The following is a 19,524-nucleotide window of genomic DNA, read 5'->3' as shown; positions in this document are numbered from 1 at the left end:
ATTCCCTTTAGAACTGTACAAAGAATCACATACTCCATTCTTTCCTCTTCCTATGAGTTTGTCTTTAATTCAAAACTCTGAGGCAAAATTTTGTTCTAACCCATAACCAAAGCATCAAATTGAAGGTAGTGTATCAAATGTGAAATTCCTTGTGCTATTTGTGAAGTTATTTATTTTATAAAATGAAAGCTTGATCACTTTCATTGAGAATTAATTTCTGTGTAAAATATTTCAATGTAATTTATATTCATGGATTTTATAAAGTCAAAACTTCACTACTGGTAAATAGCTTGGAACATTTCATATTTATCTGTTTCTATATATGTGTGCACATTTACACGCATACATGTGCATTCACACACATGCATTTTCTTCTAAGTGAGACTTTCAACCAATTTTGTGTAAATTTTGATGCTCATGGCAAAACTGAATTGTTTTTCCACTTAAGAAGTTCCTCTTACCTTTTAGATTTTCCCCATAGAGTTCCACAGAATAAAAATGATTCTTTTATAGAATAAAAAAGTCTCTTTTCCTTTCATTTTTATCTGTACTATAAACGTCTATTTAGTTCCCATGGAAATGCAAACTCAAGTTTAAAATATCTGTGTGCATGTGTTTGTATATGTGTATGAGGAAAAGCATGCTCTGAGTAAAACCCCCAGTCATGCAACCTAAGTAGTCTGACAATGAGATCAAATGAATTTGGCAAGAAGACCCTTTTATCCTCTCTCGAGTGAGCTCTAGCGACTAGGGATGTTGAAGCAGAATAAGAGAAGGTTCTCCAGAAAACGCGGTTTATTTGAATGCATTTTTTTTCTTACTTTTCATTCTGTGAAAAATTAAATGAGGTTTTCTTCACTAGAAACTTCAAAACTGAAGACATAAGGTAGAGACAAGCTGATGCCTGGACAGACTCAGGCCAAGCTGCTGACTCTATGAGGACACCAGGCCGTCTACGTGTGGAAGGCGTCACAGCCCCAGGAGACTCAATGTGATTGTCTGCGGTCTTTAAAAGCCCCAGGACTCCGTGATGATAGAATCCCATTTTGAGTCCCTACCAGAACTCTAATAGCTCGAGTCTTCCCAGGTGAAGCTCCATCCGTGATTTCTTTGCCTTCTTTCAGGGATGGGTAGCACAGGTCATTTCGGACATTAAGCTCCAGCCAGGTTCAGAGAGCAGTTCATGTCATCACATAAAGAACGCTCTATGTTTACAGGAGAGTCATCAATACAGATGAGGATGCAGCTTACTATCATGCTTTTGGCCCTGTGTTACTCATATTCATTAAAATTCATAGGCGTTAAGTTAGTAAAAAGTTACAAGCAAGGAAACATGCCAAGACTAATGTACTTGTTCTTGATACCTTCATTTTTTATGTGAGAGAACAAACAGATATTGCTGCCTTGAGACTTTTAAACTAGCTGATTACTATAGAAATTATTTTTATTTAAACCATATTTTATAGAATGATAAAAATCTTCAAGATGGTAGGTCATATAATCCAAATAACCTTTCTAAAATAAAGATATTTATCGACTTCCTTAGTTAATATCAGTGTGCTTTGCCTTTTCTACTTCCAGCATCAGGGGTTTTAGCAGGTTAGAAGGCAACCTATTCCATGGATGGCTAACTTTAACAGAGAGTTTCTTGCTTAGAGTGAGATATTCTTGTTTTCTGAATAATTGGGTATGCATTACTTTTAATTGACTATTATCACAAATTTTTACAACACCATTAATAAACCTAATCATCCCAAGTGTTTAAAATCATGTGGACATCATATTTTCAAACAGAGAAATGAAGAAAAATCAGCTTTCTGCTTTTGGTTAAGATATTTGTAAGTTTATACTTTGAGCACCATGCAATGTAACAGAGAGCAATAATAGGTAACAATTGGTTAGATAAATTTCAGAAGACTTTGCCTTTCTCAAAGGTAAGCATCCCAGGGAGCAATGTGGCAAATGGTGCTGAAACCAGGAACTTACTGGTTCCTGTATCTCTCTAGGCAGATGGAAATAAACAAGCAAGAAAGATAAGATGAACTGTGTTCCTGTGCAAGGGAGTAACAGGAATCAATCTCACTGGATAAAATTTGAGACTAGTACAGGCTCTCCCTTCACCCATTGTGCCTTAACATATGTAAGGGCAACTAAGAAATTTTTCAATTACTTTATTTTTAAGACCAATCAAAATATAAGTCTTCTATGCCTTTTCATATGCCTTTACTAACTGTGGAACTTCTCACTCCCTTTTCATGTTCTGGTGTATCTTGCCCAAATGTCTAGCACAGCACCTACAATAGGATTGCATTTCCTGGCCAAAAAGTTTTGCAGCCTTGGCAAGGTTGTAAGAACTCCTTAGTAGCTACCATGTCTTACTCAGCTTTAGATTAGTTGGTACCCTAGTTTCTGATACAGAAGAAATGCTCAATTTATATACTACATGAAGGAAAGAAAGAAGAGGGACCTTTCTCTTATGTCAAGACATTCATTCTTTTCTGTTGTTCAGTCACTCAGTTGTGTCCAACTCTTTGTGACCCCATGGACTGTAGCACACCAAGCTTCCTTGTCCTTCACTGTCTCCCAGAGCTTGCTCAAACTCATGTCCATTGAGTCGGTGATGCCAACCAATCATCTCATCCTCTGTCGCCTGCTTCTCCTCCTGCCTTCAATCTTTCCCGGCATCAGGGTCTTTTCCAGTGAGTCAGCTCTTCGCATCAGGTGGCCAAAGTATTGAAGCTTCAGCTTAAGCATCAGTCCTTCCAATGAATATTCAGGACTGATTTCCTCTAGGATGGACTGAGCAGCAACTTTCTATGAGATAGTTAATTTGCCTTGGTTGGCTCGAACTCTGCAATTCTTCCTGGCCCTCTGTTGTTGAAGTCTTGTCTCTCAGAACCTAAAACATAAAGAGTATGAAGTGTGAATCAAATTCAGTAAGTAGATCAATCCTAGAAGCAAGGAGATAGGCTTCATTATAGCTTGTTTGGTGACTCTGCTTTATTGTTCACTGGGGCAAAAAGGGAAAGCATGAGCCAATGCTTGGTATGTAACCATGACCACTGAAGCAATTTGTATTGCTTTCTGTGAGTACACTGATCTCATTTTCAGTAAATGTTAAGCAGGTTTCTGTGCTAAAAATACATTGAGCTGAAACAGTGGATTAAGAAAGATGCTGTTCTAAATCCCATCTTGTAATTTTCATTTAATGGGTCTAAATTCCTTGAAGTCTCAGACTTTAAAATTGACTTGCAAAGATCTTAAGTTATGGCTCTGAATCCCTTTGGAGGAGGTGCTTATGAATATTAACCATACCTTAAGATGCACTGTGTTGGTACAGGATTTGTATGAGCACAGAATTAGTGAGAGGTGAGTGATGAGGAATGGGCTCACTGTGTAGTTTAAATATTCGAAAGAACAGACTCTGTATGGTATTGTAAAATGGAGCTTCATTTCTGATTTTGAAATGTTACAGTGCTTGCTTATTGTCACAGCATGATCTTCGGCACAGTGGGTAGCGCTTTTTTAAAGTAATGCAAATGCATGAATGTCAGAAATACCTTCAGATATCGGGGACTGCATCTTTAAGGAGTGCATTTGGCATTAAACAGCCTTTTCCAGCTAATGAATTTCTCAAGTTACAAGAATAATGGCCTTTTTAATCTTAGCAAGAGTAATTAAACAGACATTTGTTATTAATGATGTTGTTAATGGCAGAAGATATTGAATTCTCACTTTAGAGATTATACTGCTTGAGAGTGATTATTTTGAATTTCAGACATAGGAGTGTATGATGGTTTTGAAAGTGCAACATCACTTTAAGAGCATTGTAAAGTACAAGTTATTTAAAAGAGAAAAAGTACTGGCTTTACTATTGTTAATACCAAGAAAACTGAGTATTTCCAAATTGAGGCAGAACTCTTACGCATAAAGAACATTTGATTGATCAGTTCTGCTTACCTGTTGAAATGGTGTTTTTCTTCTGATGAGACACATAGGTGGCAGCCCACAGCTCGCAGAAGACTGACTTACTCAAAATCTTCTTCAGAATAGAAAGGCAGATTTTATTGGTTGGAGGCTCAACGTCCACTTCCCTTTTCTAGCAATTTCCTCCAAGTGTGTTCTGAAATCCACCCTATCTCCTTCAGAAGGACATCGTAATAAATCGTTTCATTCGTTCATTCAACAAATACTTCAGTTCAGTTCAGTTCAGTCGCTCAGTCATGTCCGACCCTTTGCGACACCATGAATCACAGCAAGCCAGGCCTCCCTGTCCATCACCAACTCCCAGAGTTCACTCAGACTCACGTCCATCGAGTCAGTGATGCCATCCAGCCATCTCGTCCTCCATCGTCCCCATCTCCTCCTGCCCCCAATCCCTCCCAGCATCAGAGTCTTTTCCAATGAGTCAACTCTTCGCATAAGGTGGCCAAAGTACTGGAGTTTCAGCTTTAGCATCATTCCTTCCAAAGAAATCCCAGGGCTGATCTCCTTCAGAATGGACTGGTTGGATCTCCTTGCAGTCCAAGGGACTCTCAAGAGTCTTCTCCAACACCACAGTTCAAAAGCATCAATCTTCGGCACTCAGCTTTCTTCACAGTCCAACTCTCACATCCATACATGACCACAGGAAAAACCATAGCCTTGAGTAGATGGACCTTTGTTGGCAAAGTAATGTCAACAAGTACTTACTGAGGGCCAATTATGGCCAGGCACTGTTTTATGCCCTGGAACTATATCTATGAAAACAAAGTAGTCAAAACAAACAAAAAGTCACAAATAAACAAAGGCAGTATTAAAAAAGACAAATTCCTACCTGCTATGATTGGGGTTAATGAATTAACCAATATAGTCAGGCCACACCATTCCCTGTGGATTCTCATGGTCCAGTGCCAGTGGCTGCCACGTGAGCCAAATGACCCCGATCACACCAGAAATCAAGGCTTTTCTCTTTGCTTGAGGGAAAGAAAATTTTCTTTCTCTCTTCTAGTAGACATAGACAGATCAGCAGCCAGGCCCCATTGCCTCTGGCGGTGATTTTGTGACTGGAGGGAATCCAGGTTTAGGATGAATCAGAAACTAAGCACCACCATGGGTGTTCCCACTGCCCGCCCTAAAAGTATCTGCAGTCAGTTGCCTGTGTGCTTCGTCATTTCTGACTCCTGTGACCCCATGGACTGTAGCTCACCAGGTTCCTCTGTCCATGGGCTTTTCCAAGCAAGAATACTGGAGTGGGTTGCTGTTTACCACTCCAGGGGATCTCCCAACCCGGGGATCAAGCCTGCATCTCCTGGGTCTCCTGCATCGGAAGGTGGATTCTTTACCACTAGTGCCACCTGGGTAGGAGTGTGGCTTTCCCGTTGGGAAATCCATCCCTGGTCTTCCACAGGACAGACTGCTTAGAGGAGATCCTCTAGATTTTTGACTGTCATTTATCCAAATTTCAAATGTAAAATTTAGAATCAAGATACTCAGCAAGTGGAATAAGACTAGTTGAATCCTTGGACTGTGAGGTAAAAGCTATTTGAGTGAAAGATACCAAGTTGAACCTTTGGAATCACATCCTCTCCCCATCACAATAGTTAGTGAAAAACAGTGTCAAATTTTGAGAGTGATGGCAGACATAGAATCACCCTTAAGGATCTTAAGAACACAAGGGTAGTGGTGTCCATCACACCTTTATTTAATCCATAAGTCTCTTTGCTTACAGAAATCAAATAGACTTCTGAGAACTACTGTAATGGGTACATGCTCAACCAAGTCATAGCCCTGACTCAGCTCCTCTGCTAGATGTGCTAATATTTCTTTAAGTAATTAATTCTCACATGTATGACATGAGGCTTGAAGTAGCAAATTCATTCTTTTCTACTGTAATCAGACAAGAAAGGGCACATAGGGTGATAATACACATTCATAGTTTTCTTCCAGGTATGTTAACTGTCCGACTCCCTGTCATCAATCAGAAGATATCTGGATTATCTAGACATCTTATGCAGCATCAGATTAATTATTACACTGAAGGTATCATGCTGATGAGGAAGAATCAGAGAGGGATGTTTAGCATGCGTGAGGTCTTGGTAAGACACATGTGCCCCAGAGTGTGAGAGATAAACCCGCTGAAAATTCAGAGACCTGATACTTCTGTAGTTTTTAGGGACTCAGTTGTCCAGGACACGCTGGGATATTTTTTATAAAATTAAAGAAAAATTGATACTTGTATCCTCTATCACAAAGAAGGCATAATATTTATTAAGCGTATTTGTGTTCTGAAGGTAGTACCTTTTCATACTTAGAAGTACTGTCCTAGCTGATTTGCTAGATGATACAAAAGTCTGTTATCTTTGTATGAGGTCTAGAGTAATAACAGGTTTTGCAGCAATTCAGGCTACACTGTAAGTAAAATTGCACTTCGGGTATGTTGTCTGGCAAAACGTATGATGCTGGAGGTATGTGGTAGGAAAAGATGCAGTGTGTGGCTTATGGCAAGAAGAGAGTCATATCAAAGACACTGTAGTTCCAGAGCAAGGGCATGCCATTTGGGGTGGGGAAACAGCTGGATCCTGGTAGAGACCCATATGCGCTGGGTTCTATTTAATGTCCCAGACCATTATTTGGTAGAACCCAGCAGCAGTCCATCACAAAAAATGGCAGACTTGCATTGAGTCTGAACATACCAGAAGGCATAAGAAAACTGAGTGAATACATAGCTTAGACCTCTCTCCCCTCTCTGTCAACCACTATGTTTACACCAGAACCCTGCTTCCCCTCCCATCTATGACCATATATGGATATCCTTTATGACAGCTGAAGAAGAACAAAGCTCAAGCTTGGTGTATGGATGACCAAATAATAATTGGAGTTCTTGCCAAATAATCAAATGCATTGGTTCTTTATGTGCAAACCAAAAATTAGTGTGGTTTCTTTACAAGCTATACTCTGACAGTGCTAAGAGACACTTTTCCCATCGTCACCAGTTTCTGGTTGTATACTTGGTTACTTCCTCTCTGAAAGAAGTGCCCCAGGTGAGACTATATAGAGTCATGAGTAATTGAAATGACTGGATGAGCCCAAGTGGCCTGGAAGTTTAGAGACAGGAATGTACGAGGTAGAATATGTGGAAGGAGGCAACAAAGGAGTGGGCACAAGGCATGATCTTTGCATGGTTTGTGAAGACCCACCAGGAGACATCACTGTGAGAGAATCATACTAGAAAGTAGGCACAAGTGACTCAGTTGGTAGACATTAGTGTGCCTTTGTCATCAACCACCCCAGAACTGCTGTAATGAGCTCACGACTTGAGAGGACCCAGCTGCAGAGATGAAGGTTTCATGTGCATCCAACAGAGTGACTCACTTTCCAGGGCTAGTCTAGCTATTGCCAAAGCTGAATCTCTGCTGTGTCTCTATTCCACGAAGAACTAATCAACTGCTGGTAGCAGACTGACTGTATTCAGTCTCTTCTGTTCTGAAAGGTCTAGTAGTTTATTACAGAACATACCAGAATGTTGTCGATGTTATTCAATCACTAAGTCATGTCTGACTTTTTGCAACCCCATGGACTACAGCATGCCAGGCTTCCTTGTCCTTCGTTATCTCCTGGAGTTTGCTCAAACTCATGTCCATTGAGTCAGTGATGCCATCCAATTTTCTCATCCTCTGTCACCCCCTTCTCCTCCTACCCTCAATCTTTCCCAGCATCAGTCTTTTTCAATGAGTCAGCTCTCTGCATCAGGTGGCCAAAGTTTTGGAGCTCCAGCATCAGTCCTTCCAATAAATATTCAGGGTTGATTTCCTTTAGGATTGACTCCTTGCTGTCAAAGGGACTCTCAAGAGTCTTCTACAGCATCCCAACTCAAAAGCATATGAGTTCATCTTTATTGACCTCCAAGTCACCCCTCTCCAGAGACTGTCAGGGTGCCTTATCCACAGGCATGGACTCCTATATGCATCCCACCAATGAACCCACTTCACAGTTAATGAGATACAGGAGCAAGAAGACCACGACCATGGAATCTGTGGGTTGCATCAGATACTACAACATTCAAAAGCTACCAGGTGGATATGGTATGGGAATGGCTGGGAGATTATAGAGGTGAATCACCTGCTCAGAGGCAATACTCTGGAAGAAAGTGGTGGTGCCATGTATAGGTGGATCAGAGACTTGTATATGGCATTGTATTTGATAGATTCATGCATCTGAAACTTGAGTCGGTATCAAGATTGGAAGCAAGAATGCAACCAACATTGTTCACAATGATTTACTGTGGGATGTTGTTCTTCCTGTCCTTACAACTCTGTGCTCTCTAAGGTAGAAATCTTGGCTCCTAGTTAGAACACTCTTCCCGGGGACAGACTCAAGTGTGGAGAGGAAAGCCACTCAGATTCCCATTTTTCTTTTCCCACTTTTTTTCTGTGTGATTAGACAGCATAACCACAAACTGCCTGGCCAATCATGCAGTCTTAGCAGAAGCTACATCTTCTCTTGTGACACCTTGAACGTCTCTTCCCTGAGTTAATTTTCTGCATTGGAAATAAAGGGGCCATAGTTAGCCCTAAGGAATAATAGGGTGTGATATTGATTTCATCTTCCTTCTCTGCTTCATGTTACATCCCTGGATTATCTCTGTGGACCCAGAGAAGTACCAGTTGGGGAGCTATGGATCCTGTAGTTATGCTTGTGTGTAGAAATGGTACAATTCTTGAGCAGAAAGCTTGTGACTTACTTTTTACAGCCAATATGGGCACATAGAAGTTATGCTGTATTGACTGAACTAAACCATGTAAGTTGGTGGTGCTGAGAAGCAGTTGTCTTCGGTATTTTAATAAATAACTCTGAGCTGTTGTTTATTCGTTTTCATTAGAAATATGAATTAAACAATGGAGTGACCTCATGTTCTCAATGAAATTTCTTTCAAACCAGAGATTCAATGGGAAATTATTTTTCAGTAGAAAGGAAGGACTTTAGTCAAGCTTGGGGGCAGGTCCCACGGTGACATGTGATAGTGCGTCTTTCTTTTGACTTTTAAATCTTTATATGTCCTGAGGGGACAAAAATGAGCCAGCTTTAAAAAAAAATCCACCAAGCTCTAGAGAATAGAGTTTACAGAGAACTGAATTACATGCCTCTTTGAATCCATATACTCGAGCTTTCCTGCCTCTGTGCCCCCAGCTGACATTTTCCAAGAAGCACTACTCTGCCTTGCATCTTCTCATCAGGACACTCAGCCATCTTAGTTCCAGGGTCACTTGAATCACATGGTTAACCTGATTCTTTTTTTTTTTTTTTTCATTTTCCAAAATATCACAAATAGGCCTTTTTTTAAGAAGGGGGAAAAAAAATTCTGGCTTCAGTTGTTAATTTCCTCTGTTCTGTCAAGATTAGGCTAGTAGTTCTGAGTAATTCTGGCTCATTTTCTCAAGGGACTAAGCCTGAAATAATCCAGTGTTTATTTTTATACAAATTCTCACAGTACTACAACATTTCAGTGACTTCCTGGGATGTTTCTAGTTTTTCACAGGCCAAGAGGCCATTCTCAGAGGTAGCTCCTTCATGTAAACCTAAAAATGGCACTTTCCCACATTATAGTTTATCAGGAAGTTTAAAGTTCAACAGTCCTCCTCTCTTTTCTTTCTCATCACAGAGGAAGGAAAACATAAGGGGCAGTTCCAGCATCTTAGCTCATTCCAGCATGGTCATTCCATTTCAGTATTTTGGAACCTGGGAAAGAGGCAGGGAGGTTGTAGTATATCTTGGCTGAGAGATGGCTGGACTGGGAAACAGGACTCTCTGTCATTCCCTGTGTCACTCTGTGTGTGACCCTGACCTCTTCCCAGCATTCCTGACCCCACCTCTAACTGGGGGAAAATGATGTTTGTCATGTAACTCACAGCATTCTCCCAAAGTCGTGAGATATTATGCTGAAACAAATGGGAATCGTGTTCAGAAGGCCAACCCTATCTTCTGCACACTTGTGTCTTAATCTGCCTTCCCTATTTGCCCTCCACTACACTTTCTCCTGAACCCTTGCTTTCAGCCCAAGGAGTGGACTCAGTATCTCATCTATTCTAGTATTAACAACATATAATTCTCTACCTCTGTACCATTCCTTGGGATTTCCCAGATGGCTCAAGAGATAAAGAATTTGCTTGCAGTGAAGGAGATGCAAGTTGGATTCCTGGGTCAGGAAGATCCTCTGGAGGAGAAATTGCAACCCACTCCAGTATTCTTGCCTGGAAAATCCCATGGACAGCAGAGCCAGGGGGGCTATAATCCATAAGGTCGCAAAGAGACAGACATGACTGAGTGACTGAGCATGCCTTGCCTCAGTGTGATGCTCCTCTTTCTTTGCCTATTTATACTCAATCCAAACCCAATTCTTAAATTCAGCCTCACTCTTTTCCTTCCTCTCAAATCCTATGACTCGTTTCACATAATATTTCACTTGCATACACATTTTTTTTGCTCCAGAATTTGTAAAATGTACTGCAAAATTTTTTGTGTGTCCTTCATCTCTTCTAGTACAAGGTAAGTACTGAGTGAGTGAAAGTTGCTCAGTCGTGTCCAACTCTTTGTGATCCCATGGACTGTATAGTCCATGGAATTCTCCCGGCCAGAATATTGGAGTGGGTAGCCATTCCCTTCTGCAGGGAATCTTCCCAACCCAGGGATCGAATCCAGGTCTCCCACATTGCAGGCAGATTCTTTACCAGCTGAGCCACAAGGGAAGTCAGGGTAAGTACTGGAAGCCCTCAAATGTCTGACCAGTCTTTACATCAGCTCCTTAACCTTTCATGTTGGTTTTAGTTCACATATACGTTGTTGAAATTGCACACCAAAATGTGATTATGGTATGTGCATTCAGACATACAAAGTGGGCAATAGAAAAATCTATTTGAAATATTTAGCCTCGAGTGTTAAATTCAATCCTAGAAGGCAAGAATCCTTTAGCTGTGTCAGGTTCAGAGCTATATATAAGTTTATTGTTTCATAACAAGTCTGGTCTATTTCAGTGTATTGTTTTCTGTACAAGGTCTCCTTGTAACCATGCATTATAATAGACTGTTGCCAGCATTCTCAAAGTTTCAGAGATGGATTCTTGATTACTTGCTTCCTGCCCCAGGGATTCTTGCTGTTAGGATTGTCATTAAACAAAGCAGCCTCCCTGGCATTGTATTCTGACAAACAATTTGCACCTTTGTAAACTGATTAACGGAATGAGTTTGTTTTGATAATTGATCCTTGACTTCATTTTAAAGGACAGCAAACTTTTAAAAGGACTTCTATGTTTGTTACAAATGCTTTTCCTGAAATTTAAAAATAATTTAGAAATCTATTTTAAAAAAAGAACACCAAGAAACAAATTGAGACTGGAGACCATTCTTTCAAATTACTATGGATGTGAATAAATTAGATGACCAGCCCAACTTCAGACTTTATCTTCTTAGCATCATCCCCTCCCACCAACCCAAAGTGAATGATGGACTCTTTTTGAAGTATAGTTGACTTATAATATTATTAGTTTCAGATGTACAGCACAGTGATTCAGTATTTTTATAATTATATTTTATTTAATGTTATTGCAAAATAATGGCTATATTTCTGTGCCGTGCAATGTATTCTTGTTGTATATCTATTTTACACATAGTAGTTGGGCTGCCGTCTATGGGGTTGTACCGAGTCTGACACTACTGATGTGACTTAGCAGCAGCAGCAGCAGTTTGTATATCTTGATCGCATACCTCTATTTTTATTCTTTTTCCCTCTCTCCACTGTATCTACTAGAATGTTTTCTGTATCTGTAAGTCTGTTTCTGTTTTCTTATGTACATTCATTTTATTTTTTAGATTGCACATGTAACTCATAGCAAAGTTTCTTTCTGACATTTCACTAACATAATATTCTCTAGGTCCACCTATGTTGTTGCAAAGGGCAGAATTTCAATCTTTTTACTGACTGAGTAATATTCCATTGTGTGTGTCTATACACACACACACACACCCCACATCTGCTTAATTCATTCATCGGTTGATATGCTCTTTGGCACAGAGACAATGACCCATTTGCAGTACCACCCATGGTGAAAATTTTATAATCTAAATTATTATTATTCCTGTGAACTAATCTGTCTAAAGATCAACATAGGAATCTTTGTTAATTAACTGGATTTAAAAACATGCTTTGTATTGGTAACTGTTCTTCATTTCATGCTCTAGGTGAATAATTCTGTTAGTCAGTCATGCAGGCTTTGGCAAGTATGAGGGAAAAGTTTCTCCCAATAAATCTATTGTGATTGTGGGATACTTTAACAGCCATTCTTGTTTTCTGGTATTTAATTATATTTTGTTTGTTAGATATTTCTAAGTTTTTTTGTTGTTGCTTATTTTTAATAGTTTAGTGGGTGTTCATACAATATCGGAGTCAAAGAGTTCCAAGTAAAAAAGGAAGCTGAAAGTAAAAGGAAGGGTTAGGGATAGGCATTGACACACTCAGCTTAGGTAGAAATTTGCGTAACTGATCCTTTTGGTGGCCTAATGAAATCTAGTGTGTCTTTGATATTGGTAAAGACTATTAAAAATATGTTATCAGTAGAGTATACTTTAAAAATGGAAAGGAGATTTTAAAAGCCAATTGTGAATTAACAATGTGACAGTAGCCCTTCTATCAAAACAAACGAACAAACAAAAAAGGCTGCTCTTTTCACTTTAAAGTAAGTGTAGGATTGGGGTCCTATACATTATGCAGTTGGGTGGAAATGTGACTAAACACGGTTGTCAGCAGACTTAAAAATGACAAAAACACTGTCCACACAAAAATTTATTTTCACCATTTCTTGAGGTAACAAGAAGTGGAATAAAGTAGATTTTCATTCTGCAGAATGATTCTGACATCTTGAACTCATAAAATTCTCCTGGGAAATGGCCAGAGATGGATACTGATATAAAAAATTCCCATTTTGAACTCTTTATAAACGTTTTTCTTACTATTCAATGCCCTTTAGTTACTGCTAGAGAAAACACAGTGAAAGAGTATAAGTTCTTAACTGGTTAATGAAAAATTGAGATAAACAAAAGAGTTGCTTAAATATAGATTTTCTCCTCACATAATTTGTCTCATTAAAATGCTTTTAATATTCTGTATTCTGATTTTCCTTGAAGGAAATATTGTTCTACAAAATTTCAATGAGACATGCTAAAAATAATGTCTGTGACAGAAATGTTAATTTCCTATCTAAATAATTAAATTTAAAACTATTGCATCTTACATTTCAAAAAAGATCATTAGATCTTTTCCCTTAAGGGAAAACTGATACCCAGGGAGAATAAAAAAACTTACCCAAAGTCACAGAGCTAACAATCAGTTTTTAGGGTTGGGTTAAACCCAAGTTACTTTTCTCTATCCTAATTCTCTTTCCATAGTGTTAAGCCATCATTGCTTATTTGAAAGTCTGCCTTCATTCATTGTATTGCAATAATGAAATCTTGATCAAGTCAGCATACAATATGCAATTCAGTAATTTGACTGCCATGTAGGAGTCCAACAAGCTAGATTTAAGTTGTGGGACATTCTGGTTTTCATTTTGTAGATTTTCTTTTTTATTCTACATAGGTTACAATATTGCATATGGACTGGAAAAATATAAGTTTTTGGCTGTTGTTCTAGAGAGTCATTATATCAAATTGTGAAATAAATGTTTACTTTAGAATCTTCAGTTTTTACTCTTGTTGTCATTTCTTTTACCATCTCCACAATGTCTTTCATCTGAGATCTTCTACCCCATTATTTGTATTTCATTATGGACTGGAATGCAAAAGTAGGAAGTCAAGAAACACCTGGGGTAACAGGCAAATTTGGCCTTGGAATATGGAATGGAGCAGGGCAAAGGCTAATAGAGTTTTGACAAGAGAACACACTGGTCATAGCAAACACCCTCTCTTCCAATAACACAAGAGAAGACTCTAAACATGGACATCACCAGATGGTCAACACCGAAATCAGATTGATTATATTCTTTGCAGCCAAAGATGGAGAAGCTCTATACAGTCAGCAAAAACAAGACCAGGAGCTGACTGTGGCTCAGATCATGAACTCCTTATTGCCAAATTCAGACTTAAATTGAAGAAAGTAGGGAAAACCACTAGACCATTCAGGTATGACCTAAATCAAATCCCTTATGATTATACAGTGGAAGTGAGAAATAGATTTAAGGGACTAGATCTGATAGATAGAGTACCTGATGAACTATGGGCAGAGATTCGAGACATTGTACAGGAGACAGGGATCAAGACCATCCCATGGAAAAGAAATGCAAAGAAGCAAAATGGCTGTCTGAGGAGGCCTTACAAATAGCTGTGAAAAGAAGAGAAGCAAAAAGCAAAGGAGAAAAGGAAAGATACAAACATCTGAATGCAGAGTTCCAAAGAATAGCGAGGAGAGATAAGAAAGCCTTCCTTAGTGATCAATGCAAAGATATAGAGGAGAACAACAGAATGGGAAAGACTAGAGATCTCTTTAAGAAAATTAGAGATAGCAAGGGAACATTTCATGCAAAGAGGGGCTCAATAAAGGACATAAATGGCATGGACCTAACAGAAGCAGAATGTATTAAGAAGAGGTGGCAAGAATACACAGAAGAACTGTACAAAAAAGATCTTCACGACCCAGATAATCACGATGGTGTGACCACTGACCTAGAGCCAGACATCCTGGAATGTGAAGTCAAGTGGGCCTTAGAAAGCATCACTACGAACAAAGCTAGTGGAGGCGATGGAATTCCAGTTGAGCTATTTAAAATTCTAAAAGATGATGCTGTGAAAGTGCTGCACATAATATGCCAGCAAATTTGGAAAACTCAGCAGTGGCCACAGGACTGGAAAAGGTCAGTTTTCATTCCAATCCCAAAGAAAGGCAATGCCAAAGAATGCTCAAACTACCGCACAATTGCACTCATCTCACATGCTAGTAAAGTCATGCTCAAAATTCTCCAAGCCAGGCTTCAGCAGTATGTGAACCATGAACTTCCTGATGTTCAAGCTGGTTTTACAAAAGGCAGAGGAACCAGAAATCAAATTGCCAACATCTGCTGGATCATGGAAAAAGCAAGAGAGTTCCAGAAAAACATCTATTTCTGCTTTATTGACTATGCCAAAGCCTTTGACTATGTAGATCACAATAAACTGTGGAAAATTCTGAAAGAGATGGGAATACCAGACCACCTGACCTGCCTCTTGAGAAATCTGTATGCAGGTCAGGAAGCAACAGTTAGAACTGGACATGGAACAACAGACTGGTTCCAAATAGGAAAAGGAGTATGTCAAGGCTGTATATTGTCACCCTGCTTATTTAACTTCTATGCAGAGTACATCATGAGAAACGCTGGACTGGAAGAAGCACAAGCTGGAATCAAGACTGGAGGGAGAAATATCAATCACCTCAGATATGCAGATAACACCATCCTTATGGCAGAAAGTGAAGAGGAGCTAAAAAGATTCATGATGAAAGTGAAAGTGGAGAGTGAAAAAGTTGGCTTAAAGCTCAACATTCAGAAAACGAAGATCATGGCATCTGGTCCCATCACTTCATGGGAAATAGATGGGAAAACAGTGGAAACTGTGTCAGACTTTATATTTTTGGGCTCCAAAATCACTGCAGATGGTGACTGCAGCCATGAAATTAAAAGACACTCCTTGGAAGGAAAGTTATGACCAACCTAGATAGCATATTCAAAAGCAGAGATATTACTTTGCCAACAAAGGTCCGTCTAGTCAAGGCTATGGTTTTTCCTGTGGTCATGTATGGATGTGAGTGTTGGACTGTGAAGAAAGCTGAGCACGGAAGAATTGATGCTTTTGAACTGTGGTGTTGGAGAAGACTCTTGAGAGTCCCTTGGACTGCAAGGAGATCCAACTAGTCCATTCTGAAGGAGATCAGCCCTGGGATTTCTTTGGAAGGACTGATGCTAAAGATGAAACTCCAGTACTTTGGCCACCTCATGCGAAGAGTTGACTCATTGGAAAAGACCCTGATGCTGGGAGGGATTGGGGGCAGGAGGAGAAGGGGACGACAGAGGATGAGATGGCTGGATGGCATCACCACCTCGATGGACATGAGTTTGAGTGAACTCTGGGAGTTGGTGATGGACAGGGAGGCCTGGTGTGCTGTGATTCTTGGGGTCGCAAAGAGTTGCACACGACTGAGCGACTGAACTGACTGACTGAACTGATGTCATTTTGAACCTGGATAATATTGTTTAAATTTTATTTGAATTTGAATGAATATGCTATGTCTTGTTCGAGTATTTGTGTTTTGACATTGTAGAATAAAAGGTAACATCTCTAATTATAAAAATAAATTCAGGAACTAATCATTAGATTTAAAAAGTTTTATTTATTTATTATATTTCCTTGAAATCATGCAACCTGTGTAGTTATCTATTCTATTTTCTCCTTGTTGTTCAGTCTCTCAGTCCTATGCAACTCTTTGCGACCCCATGGACTGCAGCACGCCAGGCTTTCCTGTCCTTCACCATCTCCCAAAGCTTGCTCAAACTCATGTCCATTGAGTCAGTGATGCCATTCAACCATCTTTTCCTCTATCATCCCCTTCTCCTCCTGCCTTAAATCTTTCCCAGCATCAGGGTCTTTTCTAATGAGTCAGTTTCTTCAAGTCAGGTGGCCAAAGTATTGGAGCTTCAGCTTCAGTATCCAGTCCTTTTAATGAATATTCAGGATTGATTTCCTTTAGGATTGACTGGTTCGATCTTTTTGCTGTCCAAGGGACTCTCAAGAGTCTTCTTCAACACCACAGCTCAGAAGCATCAATCTTGGAATTCAGCCTTCTTTATGGTCCAATTCTCACCTCCATACATGACTCCTGGAAAAACCATAGCTTTGACTAGATGGACCTTTTTTTTTTTTTTTTTTTTTGGCATTTGCTTCATAGAACAATAATCATTGATTTTCTGCTTTGTATCAGAATTTGTAGAATGAATCAGTGTAATTTTGTATTCAGTTCAGTTCAGTTGCTCAGTTGTGTCCAGTCTTTGTGACCCCATGAATCGCAGCACGCCAGGCCTCCCTGTCCATCACCAACTCCCGGAGTTCACTCAAACTCACGTCCATTGAGGCGGTGATGCCATCCAGTCATCTCATCCTCTGTTGTCCCCTTTTCCTCCTGCCCCTAGTCCCTCCCAGCATCAGAGTCTTTTCCAATGAGTCAACTCTTCGCATGAGGTGGCCAAAGTACTGGAGTTTCAGCTTTAGCATCATTCGTTCCAAAGAAGACCCAGGGCTATTAGATTCAGTTAAATTCATCAACATTTATTCACTGGCCCTGTCTAGGCACTGTGCTAGTACTATGAGGGTGAGAAGGATGAGTAGGACATTGGACTATTCTGAAAGATCTGAAAAACAATATATTCTTGGGTACAAGGTGGCTTAAATATCACATTTTCTAATTTTCTATTTTTATGACTTAAAACATGGCTTCCAGGTCCTTCTCTACCAATTCCATGCAACCATGGCAAACTGGTTCAAGTTTGTATTGTATTTGAATTGTTTTATAATCTGTTGTTGTTGAGTCTCCAAGTTGTGTCTGACTCTGCGACCCGTTGGACTGCAGCACAGCAGGCTTTCCTGTTCCTCGCCATCTCCTGGAGTTTGCCCAAGTTCACGTCTATTTCATTGGTGATGCCATCCAAACATCTCATCCTCTGTGTCTATTGTATAGCATCATTCGTAGTTCTCAAATGTTTTGGACTCAGGAACCTTTAATAGTCTTAAAAGCTATTGAGGATCAAAAAGACCTTTTAAATATATATAAATAAAAGTCACTCAGTCATGTCCAATTCTTAGCAACCCCAACGACTGTAGCCTGCCAGGCTACTCTCCATGGGTATTCTCCAGGCAAGAATACTGGAGTGGGTTGCCATGCCCTCCTCCAGCAGATCTTCCCAACCCAGGGATCGAACCCAGGTATCCTGCATTGCAGGCGGATTCTTTACTGTCTGAGCCACCAGGGAAGCCCATGAATACTGTAGTGGGTAGCCTATCCCTTCTCCAGGGGATCTTCCTAATACAAGGATGGAACTGGGGTCTCCTGCATTTCAGGTTAATTCTTTACCATCTGAGCTACCAGGAAAGCCCCAAAAGACCTTTAATTTTTGTGAATAATGTATATCAGTATATACCACATTAAAAATGAATACTGAGAAAATTTCAAACTATGCATTCAGTTCAGTTCAATCGCTCAATCCCGTCCGACTCTTTGTGACCCCAGGGACTGCAGCACGCCAGGTTTCCCTTTCCATCACAAACTCCTGAGGGTTTCTCAAACTCATGTCCATCAAGTCCGTGATGTCATACAACCATCTCATCCTCTGTCATCCCCTTCTCCTCCTGCCTTCAATCTTTCTCAGCATCAGGGTCTTTTCCAGTGAATCAGTTCTTCGCATCAGGTGGCCAAAGTATTGAAGCTTCAGCATCAATTTATGTATTAAATTGCATAAATGCATTAAAGCTATGCATTAATTTATTAAAAAAATAACATAAATACAATAATAAATATCAATATCTAGTGATGAAACTTTTCATAAAGGAGGCCACCCTACATTTCCCAACACATATTTAATGAGAAGATTATTTTATATATATGAAAATATCTTTAATGTGTGGTTTAACAGGAAACATCTACATTCAATCTGTTGTTATATGTTGTTTGGTTACATAATATCAAGAAAATCTTGCCTCATAAACATATATGTAAAAGGAGGATATTTTAAGTATTCTTTCTGATATTACACCAAAACTCAACGTGTAGTAATGATTTCTTAAAGGTTATTTGAAATGTAGAATATGAAACTATGCCAATAACCATTCATACTTGTTATGTTAAAATCCATATGCCTATCTTATATTTTAAATTTATCTTTTACGCATGCATGCTTTTGTGACAGTATTATTGATGATTTGGAAAATACTGGTTTACTAAGCTAAGCTATGCATATCTGTAAGTGTTGACGCACCGTATTATACAGTATTAATAAAGCACGTTTATTACTGTCACCAGCAGTTTATCAGACAACTCTTTATGTCTTGAGAAGCTGTCATGATGACAGATGCACAATTCCCAAAATTCTAAGTTCTGCTTGAAAGCTTAACTTTTACCTTTGGCAAAACATGCAAGTGAAAGTGAAGTCGCTCAGTCATGTCCAACTCTTTGCGATGCCATGGACTGTAGTCTTCCGAGCTCTTCCGTACATGGGATTTTCCAGGCAAGAATACTGCCGTGGCTTGCCATTTCCTTTTGCAGGGGCTCTTCCTGGCCCAGGGATTGAACCCGGGTCACCCACATTGTAGGCAGACGCTTTACCGTCTGAGCCACCAGGCAAAACATACCATCCAAATAATTTTCCCTAAGGTGACTGAGTCATTTTTTTGTCATCTTCAAGACAATGCCTATAAAATAAGCAAATCTGAAGAATCAAAGTTCTTTTTTTTTTTTTTCAAGTAAAAATTATGTTCTGTGGAG

The 19,524-nt window shown here is 39.5% G+C and overlaps 1 protein-coding gene across 11 annotated transcripts in view; it reads left to right on the top strand.

Annotated features, from left to right (window-relative positions):
• LOC129639166 (uncharacterized) overlaps positions 1–19,524 on the top strand; it is a 290,740-nt gene that overhangs the window by 211,272 nt on the left and 59,944 nt on the right. For 6 of the 11 annotated variants that reach the window (XR_008708252.1, XR_008708251.1, XR_008708270.1 and 3 more), the window contains one exon: positions 863–1,548. The exons of the other annotated variants lie outside the window; for them this stretch is intronic. Coding sequence is in view for 1 of the 6 variants with exons in the window: in XM_055564215.1 (XP_055420190.1) it covers positions 863–885 (23 nt within the window). In the remaining 5 variants the exon portion in view is untranslated. Of the gene's footprint in view, positions 1–862; positions 1,549–19,524 lie in introns of those variants that run through there. 11 annotated transcript variants of the gene reach the window in all.

This window comes from Bubalus kerabau, chromosome 1 (assembly GCF_029407905.1).
Source record: "Bubalus kerabau isolate K-KA32 ecotype Philippines breed swamp buffalo chromosome 1, PCC_UOA_SB_1v2, whole genome shotgun sequence".
Taxonomy (NCBI): domain Eukaryota; kingdom Metazoa; phylum Chordata; class Mammalia; order Artiodactyla; family Bovidae; genus Bubalus; species Bubalus kerabau.
The sequence above is the reverse complement of the archived record's forward strand: the minus strand, read 5'-3'. Positions and strand labels throughout refer to the sequence as shown.